The sequence below is a fragment of the Haliaeetus albicilla genome, chromosome 28, assembly GCF_947461875.1.
Source record: "Haliaeetus albicilla chromosome 28, bHalAlb1.1, whole genome shotgun sequence".
Lineage (NCBI taxonomy): Eukaryota > Metazoa > Chordata > Aves > Accipitriformes > Accipitridae > Haliaeetus > Haliaeetus albicilla.
The window spans coordinates 17138781-17165867 of NC_091510.1; the positions used below are offsets into that span (position 1 = coordinate 17138781).

Here is a 27087-nt window from a genome sequence, read left to right on the forward strand (position 1 = left end):
CAAGGAACAAGAGCTGTTTCTTTCTCTCCTCACACCACATTCAAACCCCTCACTGTGACAACAAAGTAAACTCACCCCAATGTGCTCCAAGAGAAAACTCCTTTTGTCCTGCCATGTTCCAAACTCACCTCTCTTCCCTCCGCTGAAGGAACGCATTGATATGCCATTTCAGAGTGCCCCTAACGATAACCTTGTGGAAACTAAACCAAGCAACAAAATCATCCTCCTCTGGTTTCCTCCAAAACCTGCCAGAAACAGTTCTAGGACTCTTACAACACATTATCAGGAAGAAAATCCTCTGCTTTCTTCTGTGAAAGCAATAGCAGAAGTCAAACCGAGCAGAACTACCCAGTTATTACACCTCATTTTGGCAAGCTGTCATAGAGATGATAATCCAGATTTATGACAGCCTCAGAGAACAGCCAGTCTAAACCAGGATCAGGTGGCAACACCTCTTTCCCAATAACTGTCCCATTTTAAAATGTGGCTGTGAAAAGCAGTGACTTTGTTCCAGGCTATTGGTTGTTACTGATTTCAGCTGTGCTGGATGATACTATTATTTAAAAAAAAGATTGTCAACTCTTTCACAAGAAAATAATCTGAAGGAAACCAAGGCCTAATGCTAGGGATCTAGTATTCATTGTCATTTTTCTTGAAGTTCTTAATAATAAAAGACCATTTTGGGATAACTGAACTGGATCCCTCTCAGACAGTGACGCTTGAGAGGTTGGTGAATCTCTCCTGCCTGCTCATGTGCCATGTACGCATACTCAGTCCACTGAACTTCCACCCCTCTTTCCAAATACTCCATCCTGTCTTCAGAAGCTTCAATGGTGAATGGAAACTCTTTTAAATCATCCAGGTTCCTCCTCTTGGAACACATTTAAAAGGTTGTTTTGGGAAAATATTTTTGCATCTCCTAAGCACTCACCTGTATAATCTCTGTAAGCAGAATACTCACTCTTGGTATTTTACAATTCTATTTAAAGCTCTTCAATACAGCAGAGTGCAATACTATCTCCACATGTAAGAACCACCATTTATATTTTCCTTAACGCTTAGTCAAAATAGTAAAGTCATAATGAGATCCAATGGGCAGAATCTGACAGCAGAAATTTTGAAAAGGAAATCTGGTACAAATGTTTAACTATGAAAGTGATTAATCATTTGAACAGCTTATCCAAGAATGTGGTAGATTTTCTGTCAACTGAAGCCATTAAATCAATAAATTTTTCCAGCAGACATGCTTTAATTCATCCAGAAGTTATGGAAATCAGTGCAGGATTATTAGGTAAAGTTCCGTCATCCCTGTCATGCAGAAAATCACTCAGTCAAAACGATCCCTTTTTAGATTTCAATTTCTATGACTTGCAGACATTTTCTGGGCTGTGGCACCGCAGTTAGCTAAAGCTGAACTCAGGCAGAACCAAGATTATGCTTCCTAAAGAGACAGTGTCCCCTTCATCATCAGGGATCAGACTGCAGTTTTGAGGTCCTTCAGGACTCCTCAATACCACTGAGTCTGTAAATAGCACCAGCAGCAGAAAATCTCGCAAAACGTGAAACACAAAATATTGCACATAGACCTGATCACAGCGATCCATGTATTTGTAACCTCCAGGCTGAATTACTGCAATCCTCCCTGCATGGGAAGGAGACCACACACGCTGGGTTCCCCCAGACAGGAGCAGAAAAGCCCATCTGATGGCCAGCCCAGGCCACTGTGCACACATCGATCTGTGGTCCTACGGCTGGGCTGAGACCCCTTTGCCAAATAACACAGTTTGGAGAGAGCCTGCCCGAATTAATATCCCAAAGGACTGGCCCTCGTTACCTGTGAAACTGCCTCTTTCTCCATTTGGCTGAAGCAGGCAAGTTATGAAGGAAGGGTTGAAGGGAGGAAATTCTTCCACAAAGCTAGCACCTCTGGCCACTTCTAATGGACCCCCAGGGAACAGTAAGACTACTGATGATTGGCTTGGCCTCACCTCTCCTCAACATCTGCAGAGATCTGTGAACTGGAAGAGGTTTTGTGCATGCCAGAGCAATTCACTCATCCACTGAGAACTTCCTAAATTACTACAACCTCTCCGTGTCCAGCTACAGACACCAGCAGTGCACAGACCCACGCAACGCTCCTCCAAGGCATCTCATTACAGCTTGTGTGTTGGAGGTCAGACTGGGCTGTTCCACAGCAACACTCAGTGTCTCCCCTCTGTTCCCATACTGAAGGGTTTTCCTGCCGGTTGGGTCCAGGTTTTAACCTGAGCACAATAAAGGTCCAGAACCACACAACATCGAGCAGTTAGTTACTTATTCACCAGTGCCAAATCCAAGCTGTGGGGCATGAAAACCTTTGTGGAAAGTAACATACTCTGTTTGCACAGTCATGACTTCATCCCCTTCTGCCTGCCCCAGTGCACGGAGGAAAATAATAATAATGCGTTTAAATTTAACTATGTCTTGTATACTAAAAAATATTCTTCCTGTCCTATTAAACAAAGAGTTGTACTGTACATTAATCCCACTGGAAAAAGGGAACAACCACAGCTGTGAGTATGACTAATAACTGACCCAGACTGTTACAGATGGCAAACAAATTGTCTCAGAAAAATCTGTGAAGTTAGCTCTTTTTTTTCAGGCCGCTACTGTATATATGAAAGTAAAATTCTACTGAGAAAGAAACAGAGATTTCTACTTACTGATACAAGAAATAAGATCATTAAATCTTTCCTTAGGAAAGACAGGGTTTTCCAGCCCTCGGAAATAGAGCTTCAGTACTCCAGCAACTGAGTTAATGTCATGGTTACTTTGGTCATCTGCCAAAGGATTTTCACCTTAAAAAGTAAATAAAGTGAATGAAACACACATGAAGAAGCATTCTTGCATGCAACATTTTTAGAAGTGAGTGGGGTTTTTTTGTTGTTTTTAGTGTGTGGGAGGTGGCAATGCAAGCATTCAAGTAAGATAATAAACACTGATTTAGAAATCCCAGGCTAAAACCAGCAGCCTAAATAAAGCTTCCTTTAAATTACATAACATAGTGATCTCTGAGGTCCTGAACTTCCAACTAGGTATTTATGGACATGTTGTGATTTACAGTTAGGAAAATACAAAAGCCAAATGTTCTTAATTGAATAGGGTTTCTCAGACTATTCTTTGGGAGCTTACATAAAGCAAATTGAGTTAGATAACTCTTTTAATTGGAGTTCAGTCTTCATTCTGAAAAAACCCAAAACATTCAGGAATATGTGCAACCATTTTGTGAAAACACTGTATAGGAACTGAAACCCTAACTGAAACCTCAGCCAGGACTGAACTACATGTCATTTTAAAGACTTAATCTGAAACACTTCAAAATGTATATATCTTCCAGAATAACACTACCTAGGAGAAGCAGTTAACAATAAGGCAGATTTAAAAGCTGGAGAATAGGAGGATGTGGCTTTACTTAGACTGTAAAAACAGCTGCTTCATGTATCTTGTCAAAGACGAGATCAGGTTTAACAAGATACATAACTAATCCTAGGGAGAAAAATGCTGTGCATATTTTTTCATGCTTTTAGTCACAAGACTTATTGCTGCAAGGGTTTTCTCATTAGCAGACGATCTGCAAAAGGTTTTTCTGGAAATTGAAAAACCAGCTTCTAAGACCCAAGGAAAGAGAATGTAAGATTTAAAAAAAATGGCAACTAGTATTGTGTTAACACAATTAGGGGATTGCTGGATCCTCGCTCTCCCAGTAGAGCAATCTTAGTCTGGGTGTTGCAAGCCGCTCATGTTTAAAAAGCTGTTTTCACTTCCTGGTATCTTTCCCATAATTCCTCCTCACGGGCTGAAGTTTCCTTTAGGCATGAAAACAGTGGTTGAAAATGGAACGACCCTTTCACAGCCCGTATTCTCACTGATCGTGATGCCACTTTGGCAGAGGGACCAGAAAGTTGAGCACTCGTATTCCAGAAGATCAATTAACAGGGTTCTCAAATTGTGTTAAGTAGACTCTTGAACCTAATTAAAACCCATAATCTTTCCTTTCTGAGGATCTTTAAAATAAAATATAGGCAAGCTATTATTTGCAGTTTATAATTAACAAAAAAATAAAGTTTACGATTGATTCAAGAGTCATATGCTTCATCTAAACAAAATGAAAAACAGGCTCAAGCTCCGAGGACATAACAGAGGAAAAATATGTACATGTCATCATTATACTTCATCTTCAAGCACATGACAGTGCAAAGTTTTAGGTGCAGTACACAAAGTGCATACAAACTGCTTAAACAGCCAAAAAAGTAATTAGAATTTAGAAGATTTTTAAATGTCAGATATTAAGGTGCTCGAATAAATGAAAATGCAATTACCTCTCTCAAATGAATTTTTAATATCATTGACTTCCACCTGGGAACCAGACACTCTGAAAATTCCCTGATGCTGAAGACCTGCAGCAAAGATGGGAGACAGTGGTGAGAAATTAATCTAGTTTTTAAAATACTTTTAATCTCTATTTTAAAAACAAAGCTGTGATGGTAAATGCATTATGAAAAAGATATGCGAAAAAGTCAGGGCAATAATGAAATTACATAGTATGTTTCAGAGCTTACCATATAAATTGATAAATCTGATACAGCTTTCCACTATGAGAGGAATGACTTGTCCTGAATCCTGGAAAAACAAAAGCGGAAAGAGTGAACTGCAGATTGGAAAGAGGAAAGCTCCCTGCTCTGGAATGAATGTGAAAATGCGTTTTCTTGGTCAATCCAGATGGACATACAGTGCTGGCAAAAAAACACATAAGAAAAAATATAATTTCTAACAGAGTTCTCTTCCCATTTAGGGAGGGAGGGAAAGCAACAGGTGAAGAGAAAGGATTACAATTCTTCATTAAAATAATTAAATCGGGAAATTCAGAGACTTCATTCTCTACCTCTGCCACTGTATCCGGCTAACACTGTATGTGACATCTAAGGTCATGCATGTGTTTTAGATTTTTGAAGCAAAATGAGTTAAAGCAGTGAATTTGCCTTTTAAAAAGTTTATTATTAAGAATAATAATTCATGATGAAGATGATCCCTCTGCATCCATTTAACTTACCTTTCTTTTCCTGGTGGAGAAAATCCTACATGGACCTAATCACACAGGACCTAATTCCTCGAGATGCTTTTTCTTTTGGTAAAAATGTTGATCACAAACAGTTGACAAGGCTTTTTCTGGACCTGCTGGACTATCAGAAATGTTCTTGGAGAAGAATGCCATTGCATGGGGTACCAGGTGTCCCCCTCTGACCTGAGAGCACTCCTGCGTGTTCTGCTGATGTGTGTGTCCTCACACAGGGCAGACGATGGCCTGGCGCGTTGTTTCAGGCTGCTCTAACTAGCTGGTAATACACCGGGTGGTGAACAGCAGCCACTTTGAGCTGAGCATGGGGTTCAGCCGCCTCTTCTGTAGGCAGAAAGGTACTGGGAAAGGGAGGTCACAGCCTGCACCTCCCCGCCTGCAGCTGGCAGAGCTCAGGAATCGAAGCTCCTGGTCTCAGCCGTGATACGGCAGCAGGTCTATAGCTACATCTTCAGTTAAGTACAAGTGTTTTAATAAAGGAGAAAAAAATGCCTGTGATGGGATGGGGAGAAGATGACTATACACTAACTTTCAGTGAGTTATTTGTCTTTTTCTTTTCAACTGCTGATTTTCCAAAAGAACTGTCACAGTCCTTTGTCTGTGTGTTTTGGCATTTAAAAAATGGATGTTTTAGCCCAAGGACATTAATGACTACAAGTCATCAAATATCTATTAAAGACATGAATCATATGATTTAAAATTATTTAGAAAAGTTGGTGCTTATGCTGGAAAAATTACTGTTTCATAAATAATAGGTACCTTTGAAATTCTTGTCTTGGAAGCTGTAATTTTTTTCCCAAATGAATTTCAAATATATAAGCTCTCAGAGAATTGACTAATTCATTTGAAAGTTTGATACAAAACCAGTCTGTATTACGAAGCCATGAATTCAAAAGCACCCTGTAACTCAAAATACACATTTCCTCTTACAAACTAGTCCTTCATTTTCATGCTAAGTTACACTAGTGGGAAGTTCATGAATTAAGCCCAAGTAGAAGAAAAGCCAACTACTAAAAAAAGTTCAAAAAATAACACACAGCAAAGCAATGAAACAATGCACTTCCTGAGATAACCTAACACCTGATCTTCTGTGTACTCCATGTTGTTTTAGTGGGGCCTACAAAAGACTGTACTGCTAATTATGCTATTTAAATCGTGGCTTGTTTGTCTTTTAATTTAAAACCTAGCAAAGACTGGCTAGCCAAGAACCAATAATGTCTGGATGAGCATTTTCTGTTTGAGTCGTGTTCATGATTCAGTAACAGCTGAATAACACCCCAACATGGAACAGTTCAGTTGCTAAACCCAGGAATACTGTCATCTTCGCCAACACTGAGCAGCCTGGCTCTCCAAAAGAGCAGAGTATTAGAAAACATGCACAACATGCACCCATAACTCCTGTTAGTACACTGGTTCATGCAAAGAATGTAAAGCCTTGGAAAAGATAGTGTTTGCAGTAAGAAATTACAAAAAAATAAATTACTTTCATACGTGGTTTTGGAGAATCTATTCAGAACCATGCACAACTTTGTAGTTAAGTAAGTCCGTGAAATAATCTAAACTAACAGCTTTGGATTTTGGATCTAATGACAGGAAAATAATTTGAAGTAACAATCTGTGTTGGTGAAATGTCAAGAACAGTGACCCTACCGCTGCTGTGAATTTAATCTGATGTGTGTAGTCAGTGAATGTATGTTTGGGACTAATTACCATTTCTTATGAGGCAAAAATGTAACAAAAAGCAATTTGGTGTGATACTGTATTTCACTAGCTGTAATCCTTTTGTGCCTGTCAAAATGACTCATCCCTATCAAGAATGACATGGTCTTTGGGCAGGGACGCTTTCCTAGGTTAGCTCCCACACTGGCAAATCCGTGATAAGGCTACCAGCTTTCTTTTCCTCCTTCCTTTTGAAAGACTATGTAGGGCTCTCCATTTGTAAGTAAGCCCTGTCACCCACATTGCCATGCAGCATAACCCTCTTCTCTGTGAGGGAAAATGACGGGGTACCATTTCTCCTGCTGTGCTCTATGCTTCTCTAATCCAGGGGCTTTTTGTTGTGGGAGTTTCTGCTTCTTTGCTTACTTTCATCCTTGAGCAAGAAACTGTTCATGATATTCATCTCTTGCATCATGTGATGATTTCCTGAAAGTCTTTGCACCTCACAGCACTGCCTGCATAATAATAACAGTTTCTCTATAGTTGTACTGAGGGTGGCTGAAAGCTTGATTCAAAGACAGCTAAACTGGTACGGTGCCACTGAGCACAGAATTTGTTCTGCAAAATATCTGCCGCTAGCTACGTTGCACGGGAAGAAAAAAAATAATCCCTGTAACGTTCAAACCTGGTTCACAGAGCTTGCATTCAGGAATTTAATTCACTGCATTTATAAATGTATTGTTACTTATTTTTTGAAGATTTCTTTCACTTAGCTCTGTCAGCTAGTGTCCAGAGGCACTAATTGACTGTGATGGGCAGGTGCTTGTTAATGAATAAGGAAATATCCACCATTTAAGACTACAATCACTCCAGAGTTGTGCTCTGGTTCAGTTTTGTCTGCTGTACTTGTACGCTCATTTCTTAATGCAAACTTCTCCCTCCAGGTCTTTGAAAGAGCTAATTTTGAGCCAGGCATGAATGCAACCCGAGAGCGAGGCAGAGGTGGTTCTCTTGTTACCAGAACTATACCTGATGTCTTGTGTGAGAGTTCCTTCGGCCTCGGCTAGAAGCATTATTAGAAATAAAAGTATGAGAAAGAAGAAGATAGTAAATACAGCAAAGATACAAGATCCAGAATAGCGGTGATCACAATTTCACACAATATAATAAATTCCTAAAGTCATAGGAAGTCAAAGGCTGGATATCAAACCCAGGGTAATACTGCTTCTCCACAGGCTTTGAATACTGAATGTAATGAAAACAGCAAGCAGGAAATTGTGCTAAGTCCTGGGATGCACCACTACATCCTATCTTCTACACGATGCTAAGTTTCCTAATAAAACCAAGCTGCCGATACTTGATTAACTTGATTAATCCCTACTTGATTAATGAAATCGTAGGGAGGCTAATGTGAGAAATCAATCCCTCTCTTTCCCTCTGACTTCAGGAAGTATTATATTGATCAACCGGGAAAGAAAAGAGCCCCAGGACAGACTTAAACATAATGATCTGCCTCAGCTCACGTGAGGTGGTGACCATTATAGTAAGAAGTGTTGAGATCAGCCACTGGGGTGGCTGGTGCCAGTACCTTGATGAATGACTCCAAATCACCATTAAACAACTTAGCACTATACTGTGATCGGGGTCTGGGCTTCCTGTGTTTCTGGGGCTTAGGGGGAAGATTTGGAGGCCTAAGGGAAGGGAATATGATTACTGAGCAAGGTAGAATTAAGTCACACAATAAAATGAAATGTCTGTAAGCTCATGGCAAAACAACAGTACATTGTAAAGGGAGAAATAAACACATTTATCAAATAAAGACTTCCCATCAAATTTAAGTGTAACAGTGATTGAAGAGTGGAGAACTCCCCCATTAAAAACACATTGCTTATGGATAAATATTGACATTCTTTATGAATTGCTCCTTTGCAGTTTTACCATATACATTTATTCCAAACATGGCACAATCGGAATGGCCTTTTTTGTTGCGGTCATGCATGAAATGTGCAGCAACCACTGGAATTCATCCTGCCAGCCACGGCAGAACACAGGCCACCCGAAGCACCTCTTATCAAGCAGAAAAGTTCCTTCATGCTGGAGAAGCTTCAAATGCAAATTAAAGCTGCTCAGCACACTCCTAAGATGCTTCAAAACCAAACCATCTGCATTTTCAACTAGAGCCAGGAAGGTTACACAGCTTTAGCCTTCCACATCCAACCATCAACAACTTCACATGAGAAAAGAAATAGCTTGCAAATTAGCTAAAGGAATTAAAAGAATATCATCAACTTGAAACAAACAAACAAAAGCAGCAAAACGCAAAAAAAGAAAAGGAAGAACACACAAAACTTTGGTCTGCAAAATGTTCACCTAGTGTGTTACACACATGATGACTACAACTGAAAGAGATTATAGGAAATAAATGTTGTTCTCTAGGTCACAATTTATTTTGTGAATGTCAGGGCACGCTACATGCCAACAGCTTCCCTAGCTCCCCTGCACCAGCAGTCCAATGTTTCTATAGGTTTTTCAGGAATTAGTAAAAAATGAAATGGTTTGAGGAGAACAATGAGGAACAATAATGCATAGAATATTAAGTGGTGGGACTTTGGTCTGTTTGGGTACTACCTGCTATTTTAAACTCATCTTTAAAGATATCCTCTTCCCTTCTACAATTTAATGTTGACCTTGAAGAACATTTCCATTTGTATGTCTTGCAGTCTGGAAACTTAACTGAACCTTAGGGCAACGGGCAGGTCCCAGCCGGAGCTGGGGAACTGGTGCTGCAGAACGGACGGGCAGGTCCTGCTCGCTCAGAGTTTCTTTCTCTAAGCGACCAGCTGTGAGAAAATAGGAGGTAAGATGGCTTCAAGCTGCTCCCCACTTTACTAAGGTAAAATTATTGTCTAAATCCATCACCTTCTTTCAGCTGCTTACACAGCAGGGAATTTAGGATTATGTGAGCCTGATGAGTCACCTGCTTTGGAGTCAAGAAAGAACATTTTTCTCATTAGACATAAGCTTGCTGACTTCCATGCATTCCTGGTAGCATCTGGGGGCAGAGTTAAAGGCACAGGTCTCAGAATTAGTGTCAGCAGTTGGGAAGAACACCCTGACTTGATACTGCTTTTCAATGGGCGTTGTGTAAGGAAAGAAGGTGAATTAAGTCTAACTTTAGAGAGCTAAAATGGATGATGGAGTGGTGGGAGAAAGGCTGGTCTGAAGTCTGTACAGAGGTCCCCAGGAATACAGGGGCCAGGCAGAAGAAATTATATAAAACCAAGTGGTCCAGCAAAGGCAGAGCCAGAGCTGGATCCAAACTTCTTAGCTGGGAGGGCAAGACTTTTTTTTTTTTTTTTAATTCAAAGATGAGGGGTGGTGGTGAGGCCATTCCTGTCCAGGAAGCAAAAAGGAGTAAGAGAAGGCATTGAGCAAGGATGTATTGCATGGAAAGGGAAAGGAATAGTGAGACCCGGAAAGCTGGGCTGTATGTTCCGGCTGTCACCAGGATGGGAAGTGGCCTGTTGCAGTGACAGACACAACTGGCAGCTGCAAATTCAAAGAGTTGCCATTGCCGCCCACAGCCGGATACCCCGGGGTCTGTAGCGCTGTCTGTGTTTATGTCTGCAGGCAGCATTGCAGGTGTAGCATTACACAACAGAGTAAGTATGTGCTGCACAAAACAGGGAGATCTAGCACTATATCCCTTTTCTTCTGTGAATATATAGACCCATTTGAGTATCAAACACATGGATGCTGGGCGAGGCAGGTATTCCTGTCCCCAACGAGGTTACCAAAGATGCAGCCTATCCCCTAAATTCAGCTCTGTATCAGGTGCTATGTACATAACTTATACTCTCTCTCTCTTTCCCTCTCTACACTCTCTCCATATAGAATATAAAGTATATACTCTGTGTATATAACTGTGTATCCTGACCAAGTGAATTACAAACTATGAGAGGTGAGGTGTCTCTAGCAACTGAAAAAAATTTTTTTCTAGCACCAAAAAGCCCCCCGCAGTATCCAGATTTGATGTCTGATGCACAAATATTTTTAAGGATCTCCCAGCTTGTCCCACCCTTGACACTGGCCTAAGCAGCTCACAAGAATGAGGAAGATGACAGTCTGGTCCTTCACCCATCAGCATGCAGAAATGGAAATGCTGAATATTAAAACACACAGGGCCTGTACACAATTTATGTAACAACAGCTACAACAACAATGTTATATACCCTTACAAACTTATTCTAAAATTTGTAATTTCTAAGATTTTATTACATTTGTAACTCTGTATCAAGTAAAATAAAAATATCTTACCTTGTTGTCATGTACTCAGCCCTGTGACCTAGAAAAGTTCAATAGACAGGAAACAATCATTTGTAGGTTCTAGGTAGATTTTTTTTGTATCTAAATTATGCTTGGCAAATTACTTTTAATCCTAACTTTCATGTTACCAGCAAAAGACATACAATTCTACAACAAACAGGGCAGTGCAGTTATCTACCATCTCCACAATTACATTTAAAATACAAACACGACCCATGTTATGGAACAACTTTTAAGAAGCCTGCCCACAGATTAAAGAGTCACTTGATACTGTAAATAATTTGCAGTAAAACTCCAAACAATGTCTATTTTTCGTGCTCATGTGTTTTAGTGGCTAAATCAGTATAGAAATACAGCTGTGCCTAGATTAGATTCCATCTCCCCTTGTGCCTAAAACCTGTTCAGTGCCGAAAATGCAGAGCTCTAGACACCAATGGCTTGCTATTGAAAGACTCCTTCCTCTCTTTTGTCTGTGTATTGCAGGAAATAAATACAATGCTATCACTGGGAAACACCACAGAGAACTGCAGAGAATTGTAAAGAGGCAAATACCACATTCCGGTAACCTTTGCAGAACAACAGACCAGTAAGTTAGGCACGTGCATCGTGTCAACTCATGATAATGAAAAGCAAAATAATGAAACAGTAGGAAGGTCATGGTATGATAAGTTCCAATCAGCCTAGTTTTCCCAAAGGAAAATTGTGCCTTATTAATTTATTAGAATTCTTTGAACATGTCAGTAAAATACTGTATAAAGGAGAATCAGTTGAATTAATTTACTTAGACTTTGAACGGCCCCTGATAAGTTTCTTCACAAGAGGCAACTAAAGCAACTAAACAGCCATGGATTGAGTGGCAAAATATTCTCATTGATCAAAAACTAATGAAGAAAAGGGAAACTGAGTGGAATTAAATGGTCGTTTTTCATCACGACAAAAGTGTAACAGTCATTTACTCAAGCCTGCCCATTAGGACCATTTATGTAATACATAATACATTTATTAATGTCTTGGAGAGATCACAGCAGCTAAGGAGGCAGAATACTGTGCAGATGACTGAAATATTTTTGTATCAAGTCCTGACAAAACTGTGAAGCTCTTCAGAGGGGTTTAACCATGTTAAGGAACAAGACATACAATGGCAAATGAAATTCAGTATTAACAGGTTCAAGCAAGATAGTAGGGAAGCAATAATTAAACACCTATGCAGCTAATGGAACTATAGATAATTATACTGACTCTGACTCTGAAAATCACTCAGGCTAGGTCTAAGTACACCGCTCAATTTGGAAGTGACACCAAAAAAGCTTGTCACACTGCAGAAAGAATGCAAAACAGTGATATGCAAAACATAATATTGTGTGGCAACGTCCAGGTGCACCTGAAATACTGCACAGTACTGAAATCCCTAATCTGAACATATATTTTGCAGTACCAGAAGAGTGGGGATCCACAGAAGGTGGCACAAAAAATAAGCTCCGGGAAAAATCTCTGGCATTAATAAGACATGTAAAGATTGTTGGCATCTATTTTAGAGAGGTGAAAAAGAGGGATGAAAGAAGAGTATGTAAAATAATCTGTGACAGAAAAAGGGTAGACCAAGGACTTCTCCCCACTCATGTTACCAAGAGAAGTTCATTGAGACTAAGAATCCCAATAATTAATGCTAATAAAACAAAAGATGTTACAAATCCCGAGTCTGGGGGATTTTAAACACATCTCTGGTATTTAACAGATTAGGGCAAAAACTATCTGGGACACAGGGGCCATTTCTTTTACAACTGCTTATTCTCTTTCTTGCATTTCCCTTTGCTGTGTTCCTTTGTTCATTCAATAGATGAGCCTTGGGTCAGAATTAATGTAAGTATCAGTGTGCTTCCTAAGTTTACTATCAACTTAATTTGAGTATTTCTCATTTAGTTTTCCAAATTTGTAGATGCAGACTCAGCACAGAGCACTTCATCTATCTCGCTTGTGCAGATCATGAATACGTATCTGCTGTGTCCATAAACAGCAACAGACTGTAGTAGGCAGGTGATGAACTGGAATAGAAGCCAAATGCTGTCAATGTTGTGGACACCAGACTGGAATCTGGATTTATTCAGCCTACATACTTACACTGTACAGGTCTGAATAAAAGCAAGAGAGGGTGCCAAAGGAAAACTTGCAGTTCAGACAATCCTCTCCCTCTCCCTGCATTCTCTTCCGCGTTACTTAATAACTCACCACCCTGTTTTATTTGTTTGCTGACATGAAAGTTTCCAGAAAAGGCAGTTTGAGTGGAGCAGGGGAGCAGTTCACTTCCTACAGATCCATTTCTATACTAGGTACAGCAATAATGTTCTTAATTCCACTGTAATTCTACCCTTTCAACTATCTCCATTTGTACAGAATCCAGGTCCTTCCCAGGCGTGTGCATTGTAATGCAGGACATGCCTCAATAGAAGGTGGTACTTGAACTTTTTAACCTGTATGAATGATGGCTTTTTCTCCAAGTATCGGCTTTGAATGCGGATGTATACATTTGAGGTACTATTTGTACGTGCTATGCTATGATGATGCAACAACCATGTGCAAAACCACTGTGGGCAACACAGATTAACTACGTGGGGTTACAGCTGGTGGGTTGAAGGGAACTCTTCAAACAGAACAGTCCAAGCATGCCTGAGCATGGCAGAACAGCCCAGAGCCTGATGGCAATTTGTCACTTAGGTCACCCTGCTGAGAAGTTTTTCTTTGGATTTCCTTTCATACACTTCTTTATTTTTTTCCAACATGCATTAGGCAACAGAACCTGTTGCCTTTTATCTTTCTCCTTTCAGTAAATGATCATGCATTTTACTGGGCTTCCAAATAACAAACATTTAATTTTTAACAAATACATTTTTTGTGAGCCTTTGGAGGAAAATGTTCCTCTTTTTTGACTAACATCAGCTGCACATTGTTTTGTGTGAATAAACTGCTCAATACACACATTCAAAAAAAAAATCCTATTAAATGAAAACTGTCATAAGAAAGAACATAATGTAGTTAGTTGTCTAAAAACAGCTACCATCTTCTACAGTCCATCCTTCCAAGAAAATGCTGTGTATTTCCTACCCCCAACCTCAGTCACTCCCTGGACAGGGGTTTTGTTTGGGTCATAGCCACTGAAATGTTAATAGCTCTTTAGGCACCTCCACAGCTGGATTTGTGGAGCTGGGCTTTTGTATTAAAAGCAAGAAGAGATCTGATTAACAACAGATTTTTGGCAGTAAAAAGAAAATAAATTGACACATCCTTTAGAGACACTCTTTAGAGAACAAGTTTCCTTTCTTGAGTCTGAACTTTGAATTATAGTCTTTAAACTTCAGGACAGGATTTTTAGTCTCTGTGGTGTAATTCACTTCCTCTCAAGTCTGTAACACTCTGTGTGGCTAGTCCTCAAGGCTTGCAGTGTGATTCTCCTTTTCCCTTTGATCCATGAGGAAATGCCTGTTGGGAGGGCTGGTAAGAGGTGAGCTGGAGCTGTGCATAGTGCCTGATTCATTACTGCCCTAATTCAGCTCTATTTCATTTGATCATGGATATCTGCTGACTTGGTTTATATTTTAAGGTACATTTTTAAAAATTGTGGAGAGTGTTCAGGACAATGGATAATTTTCTGCTATCATAATTTGTAGTACAATAATTTTTTTTGTAATGCAATAATTTTATATGCAATAATGATGATCAACATGTACAGAGCTATTCATTAAGTTTTCATTCATTCCAGTTGACAATACACAAATACTTTGTAGAAACCCAACATTAAATTAAGTCTATAAGAGTCTCACTACTGACATTAGTGAGGTCTGGATTTCACCTTTTAGGTTTCATAAACGCTCCATTGAGTTGTTAGGCTGCAAGAAGGTTGTTCATGTCCATGTGTCAGAAATATTGCACTAGTGAGTCCATGGTAAGAGATGCATCCTGGATAATTTTGCATGTTTAAAAAAATATCACTCTCCCACAACTCTTAAAGAAACCTCAAGTCAACAGAAATCGTTAGGAAGTAGAAACAGTACATTTGTCAGAGCTCTTAAATCATCCTGCACTGTGTCAGCTCTCCTTTCAGACATGAGATTTTTCATTCAACAGTTCCATTTCCAAATATAGTCACTTGTCTAAATATCTGTGTAGTGGAAATAAATATCTGTTGAAGAAACAAAATCCATTTATAGTGCGTACTCTTACCACTGCACCAAAACTATGACTGGTAAAACTCAAATCTATGCTTACTGGACAATTAAGCTTTAAGTTTTGTGGGTTTTTTTTCCTGCATACTTTTGGCATTTCAGTGGGTTCATTGTATAGTCTGGAACCACATTTCAGTTTATTGTGTGACATTTACCTTCTCCAAGTGTCCTCTGCAGCAAGTCATGTTTTGCTTGAAGTTTTGTGATGAGATTACTACCTTCCAGATATTCTCTGAACTTCTGTAGAGATGCAGATCAATCTATTACTGTTATGACACATAAATTCCAGGAACTTCTGCATAATGTTTACTTCAGGTGTTTGGTCTGTATCACATGAATGAGGAAGCAACCAACATACCATGAAATAGAATTGCTCTGTTTCCTGCTGGTTAGCTCTTCTTTTTGCAATGCTAGGCTTACTCAGGTATGTCTCGGAGACTGTTGACTTCACAGACTCTGTTGAGCGACTGTGCTGGAAACATTCTGACACATCGTAGTCTTCAATGGTGACCATATCTTGTATTGTCTGCAGTGTAGCCTCTGTTGTTTTCTTAACCTGGTGTTAAAAAGCACAGTTTACCAAATGGGAAGATAAATACATACCAGAACAGCTTAAAAGGGAAGCCGATTACTCAAAATAATTCTATGGCATGCTCCCCCAAACAAACTGGTGTGTGAACGTGAAAAATTAGATGTACTGTAATAAATACCTATGTAACAGAAGAATGACATGATTAGGTTTCCTGTCTAGTTCTCTGCTTTACCATGGTACAATCCACAAACATGGATGTACTCATGTGTTGACTGGATAGCATTCTCAAGCATCTCAAGCAAGTTTCCTGAAATTAGAATTAAAATGTGACATGATTTGGTTATGGCCCCTAATGTGGGACAACAGGCAATAGAGATAGATGATCCAGTGCTCTGAAGGGTCAACTTTCCCACGTGTGGTCAATGTGTTAGATCAAATGCGTACATCCATGGATCTGGCTGCCAGAACAACATGTTCTTCCAAGATAAAAATCTGTGACACCATTCTGCAGAGTGCTGCGGTGAGGAGCACAGTGATGTTTAGACTGCAGAAGTGGAATACACAGCTGGAGGAGGGGGTTGGAGAAAGAACAATTTACACCAGCCTCACAGCACTTCCTATGAGCAAGGGAGAGCGTAGTCGCTCATAGTGGAAACCAGGGCACAGCGGCAGTGGAACAGGGGATGCAGCGTTTCCGCAATGCCATAAAGTAACTGGCAGGATTCACAAGGATGTGATTTACCTCCCAGTTCTGCTTCGGAAGAGTCTCTAGCAGAGTCAACTTAACTGAATCACGCACACCGCTACACACATCTCCAGTGTAGGCAAACATGCTTTTTGTGCCTGCCAAAAGATTTCTCCCTCTATGACCTTGCACTTCACTTTACTGAAAGAAATAATCTTTCTCCTTCCTTTTGTCTTTGTTACCTTGAAGTCAAGTGGGATTTTTTAAAGATGACTGTACATGTCTCATGGACATTAATACTTTGTTCTAAGCACTCAGTACATAACATAGAGTAAGAAAAACTGGAATCCTGAAAACTTATCACAAAACTACACTAACAAATTAAATCATCCCTATGTTTTAATTTAGGAACAGATTCCCATTTAAACTGAGGGCCTCTAACACTGTCTTAAATTGGATAAAAGTGCAATTTATACCCACTGGGAGGCCCCTCTGCTGCCAGAGCAAGGGAAAGAGAACAGCACAGCTTTACTGTATTTAAAAAAAAATGCATTTTATGTTACTAGGTGAGCTATTCCCATCAAAGGCATTCAGTACTCGTGTTTATAAATAGCTGCAGCTGAGAGCTCAAGAGATTTTGACTCAGCTACCACAAAAGACAGTCCAAATTCCATTGTACTTCACCAGTAGCAATTTGGGGACTGGACAGAGGGTGGTCACAGAAGACAATAACTGTGCTCAGTTGCTTTCAACCACAAAACTTTAAAAATAAGTGCTCTAACAAGTTTTCACTGAAGCATCTGCAAAACACAGAACTCAGTAGTGTCAATGTATGGACAGGTAGAAGAGTAAGCTTCCAAACCTCTATAAAGCAGACACAGATCTACCTTAGCATATTTGCCAGCATTTGATTTTTAAAATTAAAACAACTCATACAGATTGAAGCCATTGCAGGGTCATTTACGTGCTTTTGACAAGGTAGAAAACACTGCACCTTCCTGAAAATGGTGTTCAATGCATAGCCCTTGTAGACACAGATCTTACCTCCTCATTTTCTATTTTGAGTGTGGCCAGTCGCGACTGTAGTTGCTGATACCTAAGCATAAGCTCTGCTTGCACAGGTTGCTGGGCAGTGACCTGACAAACCTAACAAAGAACCAGAAAGAGCTGTAAGATGCAAGGAATTAAAAAAACCAGTCAATAGTCTTTGGTTGCTCTCCTTAAAACTAGGTAAATTCCTACCAAAGCTACTAAAACTTAAAGAAGCAGACAATAAAATGCGTACATCTAAATTTAAAGTATTTATGTGTTACAAGGTGTGGAACTACATACTGCATCTTATGACTACAGAGCACAGCCTTGTTGTATGGCTGCTTTGCGTTGCTTCTCTATCACACAGAAATGCAAACCCTGGAATTACCTTCAGATAAAAGATGTACACAGATGATTCTGCATTCTGCTTTGTTACTGGCCTTTGGTGAGCAGAACAGGGCACAGCTGGGTTACCTGTACACTTGAAATCTCCAGATGATAAAATGGGGGACAAAGAAGGGGAAAAGGCTGCATTTCAGCATGCATAATTTGGAGCAGCTCTGCAGCTGCTCTCAAATAGCACCCACAAGCTCTCTTATGGGTGAGGCAGGTAGTGAAGACACAAAGTCGCTACTTACACCAATGCTGGGCTGAGCACAGGCTGGCCGGCAAATTCGCAGCAATGTCATTACGAGTAATACAGAATATAATAACACACAATGGTTTTTACTTGAGAACTCTGAAGAAACTCAGAACAGTGCTGCCAGTTTTGCAAAATGTTATTGCTGATCCACTTGCTTTTGGGTAGCAACAACAGATTTTACTAAACCCTTTGTAAAAGGGGATAAGTTCTCTATCTCGGTATATAGAAACAGAAACAGTCACTGTGTGGATACTTGTCAGTATACAGACCTCATCACCCATGTGAGACTGGAACTCAAATTTCATTGGTGGACAAAAAGCAGTGGGGTACATTTCCATGAATCTCTGCTTGTCACTTCGTGGCTCCAAGCTGTCAACTGCATTTTCAATGATGTCTAAGCCCTCATGCCTGGAAGTTTCAAGGTTATACTCTGCAGAAAGGTATGTTCTTAGGGCTCTGTTCAGACTAGCGTGGTATCCAAGATCGCAACACTGAAAACACAATAAAGGGAAAAGAAAACAACTTAAAAAGGAGGAACATCATTCCAATATCCCTAGTCACAAATTATCACTAAAATTTTCTGTCCTGAAATTCTTCTGTCTTTGAAGTGTTTTACAAAATATCTTCTAAATTAAAATACAATACTGGGGTCAAGACAGTAAGTATTTAGTATTCTCATTCTGTTGCAAAGATTGAAGGACAGTTTTAGAAAAGAGATCAAGTGTACAAGTATGGCAGTATGTTTGCATTTGTTTATCAGATACATATGTGCAGTCACTGTATTTACATAGAAAAGGTCTGAGACTCCATATACAAGTGGGCTTTTCAGTGTTACTGTCATATGTAAGCCTCAGATCATCTATTTAAACCCACCCTGACATAACTCTACCATCTACATCAATGCCAGCACCAAACTGAAAATGAAGCAATTCCTGCTCACCATGTCTGTGCCCGAATAAAAACCCACAAAATGGCCTCTAGCAGTAGGGACCCATCTAAATGCTTTTTGATGCAATAAGAATGGTTTAACATCCTTTCCCAATAGTGAAAACATATTTACTGTAAACACCTTATTTCCCATGCTCAGACAGAGCCAGCAATGTACATCATGTTAGTAAATGCAGAAAGTCATAATTTATGCCTTTTTCTGGGGGTGAGAATAACACTGGAATGTAATTGAAACCTAATTGGTAGAACATAAAGTTGTGTTTGTTCTTGAATTTTAAACATCCTTGGTTTGCATTATTCATGATTAGTTAATATTTTAGAGGAACAGCTGAATATATTTTTAAAATGTCACAGCAGTAATGTAACAAGTGATTGTTTCCTTAATTTTTTCCCCACATTACACAGTAAACAATATCCTCAGCTTCTGCTCAGTGAGCTTCCAGGTAATGGCAGATATATCACAAACCTCTCTGTCACCCAATAGTGGCACATCAGTCTGCTAACAGTTGCATACAAAGCAATGTTCTTTATTCAAACAGGAGAGATCTGTCCCATTCAGAGGCCAATGCCTGGCATGGGCAGTCAGCACGCTGCTTTAGGGCATCCCTCAGCTCCCAGCCACCCGTTCTGGGTGCCCAACCACAGTTTTAAATAATTCTTCCCTCCAGGACTCGCAAGTTAAGTGATGCAGTTGGGTAAAGAAGCAATTTGAATTCAGTCCACTGTAGACTATGTGCATGTGCGCACTGTTTATATGCATACCTCCTTCACAGCTGTTACAAACGATTAGGACTCATGGGATCATGTTCCCCTCCCCTTCTTCTTACTTATTTGAAAAAGGAGAGACAAAGACAGAGAGGGAGACAGACAGACAAACAGATGCAGACACTGCGTCAGAGTTTTCAACCTATTTACCATGCTTAAACCTGCGTATAGAAGAGAAAGAAACCCCTCACACCTTGCCTTAGGTGTACTAACTACTAGTGATCAGGCTGCTCTCTGAAATCTGACTGCAGAGGGCTGTTTTAACCTCCAGAAAGACTAAGCTTTCAGTCCAGGTGAGTATCCAGGTAGTTACAGCATATGGGACAGTGGCTCTCCAAAAAACAGTTGCTGAACCATTTGAAGAAAACAGAATAAAGATGTCATGTTCAATCAAGCACACATAGGTTAACCTCTCTCCTTCGTGTTTATAGAAGGGAAATTTGTGTTACGCTTACTAAAACAGCCACTCAACTTTTATAGTAAAGCACATCCATATTTCAAAGACCTCCATCTTAAAAAATATTGTTTCTAAAAGTAAAAGTCTCTTGGTGTTTTTCTCTTGTTCTGTGTCAAATCAGATCTCATATTTAATTCACTATCTTGGATGAAAAAGACAGACTGAAAGTGCTGATAAGAAAGTGGATCAGGACAGCTGTTTTATTTCATGTGCATTAGTTTCAGAGAGACCTCATGGAAGATTAAACTGAGAGGAAATGAGAAATAGAGGGCAATGCCAGGTTTAGCATGGCCAACTATCCATGTGTTATAAAACTGCAGGCATCTAAAGCTGAATTCTGGCTCTGGAGGATTAATCTGAGTATTAATAGAAAGCTTATTGATTTCCAATTAGAGCTGTGTGGGTTTCTGATGCAGCTTTTTTGCAAGTTGGAATATAAGATTGCAGCCTTTATGCTGTGACAGTACCAAGAACTTCACTGTTTAACCCTTAATCTACTCAGTAATTATCACCATGGTCATCTTCTGCAGGTGATGGCAGCTGAACAGGGTAACAAATACAGCTTCTCAGCCAAGAAGAAGGATTCTTCAAGTGAAGCAGAATATCCTGCCAGACTAAGGCATTTACTTGCAATGCCAATGCCAGCAGAGCAAACAGGAGCTAAATCCAGAACCTGAACTAATGCCTTATTACCAATAGCTCTTTGAATGGAATTTAAAATGCCTGAATTGGGAATTTTGCTTCAATGATTTAAGTAAAAATAGAATTTGCATAAACGAAGTATTGTGGGGTTTTTTTAAAGCAAAAATAAACACTCATTAGACATCACAACTCTTACTTCTGCCAGACTGTAGTTCACTTTCTCCGAAATTTGGAGACAGATAATTTTAACTGGGGAATGGCTGTCACAATATCAACTCATGGCTACTCAGAAAGAAGAGTACCTTTCTAATCTGTTAGTACTAGTGATGGTTTAGAGAGTTGGCACTTCAGGTATTTGCTCATTACTAAGACTAAAAATTGAAGATACTGCCACTGAACTGCTGCTCCCACCACATCCTGTCTGTCTAGGCTTGGGAAAAAAAATCACCAACCTTTCTGGTGTTGCAAAAAAGTACAAATGTATGCACATATACACACATGCATGCCTACATGTACACACAATTTTCAGGAAAAATCTGTAGATTTGTAGAAAGATTTGTAAAGTTCAAGTGAGCAACCACACTGTTAGACAAAATAAATATGAATCTTTGAGATTCACTAATCAGCATACAAAGGCTACAGCTTAGATGGCTAAAGAGATCTGCTATCAATCTATGGCCTAGAGAGATGAGATGTCAGTTGGTGCAGTAAGACATGAAGGTGAGAAATGAGAGAATGAAGTCATAGACTATGAGTTTTATTGCATTCCTGGATTCATAAAGACTTTTGGTTGGGCAAAAAGGAGGGAGATGAGTGATGCATTTGGGATATGTGTGAAAAATTAATTTTGTAATTTGCATTTTAGTCTTATTTGGAATTAAATCTGAAGCAGTCTCAAGAGCATTTACTGTCTTTATTGCACCCCAGAGTGTATTTAGGCTTGAACAAAACAAACTGCAGTGCTTAGCATACAGCTTCAACCAAACAACCAAGCTGCTCTTCATTTCATTTCAGGAATAATAATAAAATTCTAATGCCAATGGAGAGAGAAATTCATAAAAAAAAGCCTTAACCTCTGAATAAGTCACTTTCTGCTCATCCTGTTACACAGACATCAACATTCAAATCAAAGGGATCTAGCTGTACGTATCATATTTATGAGAACTTACATAATAAAGATTGTGAGCTGCACACACTCTACCCTAGTTTTAAACTTGGTTCTATGAATGATTAACAAAGAACCTTTACAGAATAAATTAAGTTCATAATAGCTAAATGTTCCCTAACTTCTTAACCATCCAAAGCATGCAGACTGCAATTAGAGATTCAGAAACTCTACTCTAAGAAAGACCAACACATGAATATTTTATTTATTCCAGCAGCAGAACTACAGTCAACTACAGTATTTTGATCACTATTTCCTAGCATTTATCTTCAGATCATGAGTGCATGGTAAGTCTGAAAAAAGGTCCCTACCTTCCTCTTATACCCAGATAAATCTAATAAACTCAATTACATGAAAATCTTCAAGTAAATGAGTAACAGTATGTGCCATACAGACAGATGTTGGTACTAACAGTCAGATTAGCCGGGGTGTGTACTCTGTTGCTCCTTTGAAACCCACAATCAAAAAAAAAAAATTCTACATACTATTTAATCTAGCTAAAAAGTAAACTTTACTACTTTTTACATGATACAAATAAAGAAAAAAACCTAACCTCATCCTCCACTTGAACTAGATCCTAGTATATAGTGAGCAGAGAAGAAATTTTCAACAGAAAATTCAAATTCCTCTAGTACAATATGCAGAGGACAGAAATATACTGTGCATATCAAATCCTGCTTATCTCCCTACTTCTTTGCAAATGTTGGTCCCAACCCTCAGCTCACTCAATGCATTAAAACATCCAGCTATATTTTTGTCTTGCTTTTATCACAAGAGCTTAAGATGAACAACACATCATCATTTTAAGTCAGAAGCCCTGAGCTTTGTCAATGAGAAGGAGTTGAACAGTTCAGACCGAGTTCAGCTGAGGAACCGCAATATAGAATTTTCCACATGAGCCTCACGAATGGAAAATGCAGTGGAATCCAATTAAAAAATGTTTTGGTTTTTTTGGGTTTTTTTGTAAAAAAAAAAAATAGTCCTACAACCCTCCCCAAACTTGTTACAAAAAAATTATTAAACAGTTCACTGCATTCCTTCATATATTTATCTGATTTTTATCAGACATATTTTTCAGTAATGTAGGAAAACATTCAGTTTCTTTTATGGGCAATACCAACAGCTCAGGTGATATAAATCCCTTCCATGTTAACTGGAATTCAGACACAGAGAAGAGGTAATCCCCTTCTGTACATGCAAAGACAGAGTGAGTTCAGGGAAACACAGAAAGTCAGGCAGGCAGATGGGGACAAAACAGAGAGGGCAAAAAATGAAATCGTCACCGCTGCTCTGAAAACTCCAAATCGTACCACGACATTAATAGATTTACAGAACAAGATAGTCTGGACTGTTGCAACATATGGCCAGTGGGAAGCATGTCTCACATTCCAATGATATAATCCCATAATCTTGCCAAGACTCTTGCATTTACAAAAAGCATTTCCTTTGTCAAGTAGTAAACACTGTGTCTAGATACCTATGCCTTCACAGCATATTCTGATTAAATACAAATGTCTGAAAGACACTTCATTTGAACAAGCTCACAATCGTATTAAATTGGCTCTGAAGCAAATTCTGGTTTCACATGTTTACAGCCTACTCTTACAAAACAGTGATGCAAAGGGCAGCTAGACTTTCCTTTTAAATTCCTTAGGGAAGAGTAATTTCTAAAGCCATATTGCCAAAAGAATGTTATTGTCTACATTGGTCCACGGCTTGGAAAAAGCCACACAAACTAGGCATCATTTTCCTGCATTACTAAATACTGTAGAATGTATATTTCTATTAAAAACTAGCAGTTAGAAAGCTCTAGTCTTCATAGTTGTGTAAATATCTTCTCAAACAGTAACTCCAAAGACTGTTGTCTTTGTATATATATGCAGAGAGAGCTTCACTTTGCTTCTCCTTGCAATTCTTTGTGAAGCTTCAGGCCCATGGTTCCTCCCCTCAGCTTTCACTGCTACAGCAGTCTCTGGGGACATCAATGAAATGGGTGAAAATCAGGTGCATTTTCCAAACCTCAGAAAGTTTTGACCAAGTAGAAACATGCACTGGAGACATTCACTGGGAAGTGTGAGCTCCGAAAGAGAAGGCAGGAGAGAAGACAAAATTAGCATCTTTCCAGCCTCTGAAGGGGTGGGGGTGCTGGGAAGAGGGGAAAAGGGACCTTTCCTTCCAGCAACCAGGAAGAACTCATAAAGCTCACCTTTATCTGACATGCCCTAACTAGAAGCTAAAAATCCATCATCCTTTAAGCAGTATCAGGAAAATTATCCATTAGGTAGGGACAACTTCTCACTTGGGTGGTACCCTAGCAGGTATGCTGCTTGTCCTTAGTTTTCTGCCCTGATCATCTATCTCTTGGGACCCTGATAAATGTTTCCATTGCCTGGGCAGGCCAGGTGTGTGGAGCAGGATGTGCAGGTGCATGGATGTAGGTTAGACAGGGACAATATACAGCTGAATAAACCAGAAGAAATCAGAAGAGAAAAGACATGCAACAGTGATTAGGAAAGAGGAAGAAAAGAGATGTCGAGATAGAGACAGCCAGAAACACTGAAAACACCAAAAAGATACTTCACCATCTCTTATAAGAAAGAAGCAAGAAAAAAACCAGAGCAAAACCATTTGGAGAGAAAAATGTTGAAAAGGAAAAGGTAAAAGTTGTAAAAAAATCAGGCAATATTTTATAAATTACAGGAAAACACAAATGTCGAAGAAAACAAAACTGACTCTCAGTATTTAGAAAACATACAATAAAACATGCAGCTATTTTAGTCCACTCATCTCAAGATGGCATTTTTCCCCTTCTCTATCAAGCTTTTCTTCTCCAGGCAGTAGAAATGAGAAACCTCTTGTCAAATGCTGCATTAATTTATACTATATTGCAAACCAGAGCTTAGCTGGCTTATCTTTGTGATGAACATCCCACCAGAAATGACTGTATGTGAATCTTACTTACTCTTGTAAATAACTAATGCTATTGTTGCAGTAGAAAACACATTCAAATATCTAGCATTTCACATGGGCCACAGAGGTGTACCCACTGACTTATTTAGCACTACATTGCTAGTGAATGAATATTCTTGAGCTTGTGTTTGCTGCCTCCAAATTTCCTCTATCAAATATGTGGTCAGGTTACGAAGAGAATGGGACATGATAGAGTGTGGGATCCTCCGCATCATCTAAAAATATGTCAGTAACACAGATTCTGGAGACCAAATGCTGGTACAAGTCAACATCAGTGTATAACCTCATTCTCCTAGGATGTTCTCACAGGAATAACTTAATGAAAATCAGTAACAATTCTGTTGACAGTACAGAGCACAGGATTGATTGTGTCTGTTCTGCAAACTACATGAAATAAGAATAAAAAGCACTGTATATTTGATTCAATGACTAAATGAATGAAACTAAATGATTTTGAAGACACAGAGGAAATGCCCTCTTTTCAGTTAAAATACCATTATTAGATGCCCACTTAAGAAGCTTATCTTGTAAAAAATATTTGTACCCCAGAAATCCTTTTATAGTACAAAATGAAAATGTCTACCTTTTTTGTGTTATTCCTGTCATATTTTCTCTTGCCACATGGGGAGAAAACATAATGTTCTAACTTAAAAGAAATGGGTTCAGCATCTTATTGACACTTTATTTTGTGAAATATAAAGCTAAAGAGAAAACCTGCTGATTATACCATACAACGTTATAAATGATAAGCGTCTTGTAGGCAAGCCATATGACTAATGTATTTCCTTTGAAAATGAAAAAAAAAAAAAAAAAAAGAAAAGTAATATTCCTGAGGAGAATAAATATAAAACCAAATGTGCCAATACTTACATCAATTAAATCCGAAAGGTCATGAATATAATACTTGAAAACAGAAGCATTGGTTGCTTCAAGGGTGAGCAGGTATTCATTACGGGCCTTAATAGATTTCAGCTTGTTTTCAGAATATTTTGCTTGACGCTAGGAAAGAGATTGTATATTAATGTATTTGAATTACTTCATTTTTGGTATGTAGCAAAAATGGTAACAATTCAAGCACACACTCCGATTAACAAGAAAGAATCTTAATTGCCAGCCTGTTATGCATGTAACAAATGTAATACAGAGTGATAACTTAGTACTTTGTTTCAAATGTGACAAACCATGTAGTAAGAGTTACACTGGGAATAAAGTATTCCCTTCTCTGAACTGCAATTGAGTGAAGTTATCTATAACCCACTGCTAGTTTGTGTACCTTGTTTAATTTTATTTCCCAGCTGGACTTCTCTGTCTAACATCATGCTAAAGAATGTCAGAAATGCACTGGATTTATTTCAAATGAAGCTAAATAAAAGGACTATTTACTTTTTCCTTCATTTTTTCAATCTTCTTCACAGAGCTCCGTCTCTGGTGCCTTTCTTCTAGTCTAATATGAAAAACAGGGTCTCCTGACCTCCCAATCTGTTTTTCTTCTTGCTTCTCTGCCTCCTTCAGTTTGCTTTCTGCACTGATGCTCTCTGCATGATACATGTGGTATGTTTTCATGACCTGCAAAAGACAAGAGTCAAAGGAGAGTTAGGAGAAAATGAAAAAATAAAGGTATCTATGGAAAAACCACAGGGTCTTTGAGTAAATATAAACATGGATCTTGGATAAGTTTCTTTGCCAACAGAGATTGAGGACTTCTGGTTGCATTTTTCTTTTCTGATTTATTTAGTAGTAGCCTAATACGGGTGGTTTTTTTTTCCATTGCTCTGATAGGAAAGAGCAAAATCCTTCTTATTAACCTTCAGGATTCTTATTTTGAATGAAAACCTGAAATAACGAGCAATAAAACTAAATCTAGACCAGTGACATATCTATCTGACTTCTTCAGGGCTAAGTTAACAGCTCGGCTGTGGGCATTGGACGTTTG

The 27087-nt window shown here is 39.0% G+C and overlaps 1 protein-coding gene across 3 annotated transcripts in view; it reads right to left on the reverse strand.

Moving 5' to 3' along the window:
• Window positions 1-27087, reverse strand: part of SRGAP1 (SLIT-ROBO Rho GTPase activating protein 1) — a 155355-nt gene that overhangs the window by 25740 nt on the left and 102528 nt on the right. Inside the window, exons 5-15 of one of the 3 annotated variants that reach the window (XM_069773496.1) lie at window positions 26538-26720; window positions 26025-26153; window positions 18477-18698; window positions 17577-17678; window positions 15674-15871; window positions 15471-15555; window positions 11090-11117; window positions 7802-7835; window positions 4599-4659; window positions 4359-4436; window positions 2703-2837 (exon numbers count right to left, since the gene is read on the reverse strand). In XM_069773496.1, coding sequence (XP_069629597.1) covers window positions 2703-2837; window positions 4359-4436; window positions 4599-4659; window positions 7802-7835; window positions 11090-11117; window positions 15471-15555; window positions 15674-15871; window positions 17577-17678; window positions 18477-18698; window positions 26025-26153; window positions 26538-26720 — 1255 coding nt within the window. Of the gene's footprint in view, window positions 1-2702; window positions 2838-4358; window positions 4437-4598; window positions 4660-7801; window positions 7836-8360; window positions 8486-11089; window positions 11118-15464; window positions 15556-15673; window positions 15872-17576; window positions 17679-18476; window positions 18699-26024; window positions 26154-26537; window positions 26721-27087 lie in introns of all 3 variants that reach the window. The other 2 variants (XM_069773494.1, XM_069773495.1) reach the window with 2 other exon arrangements.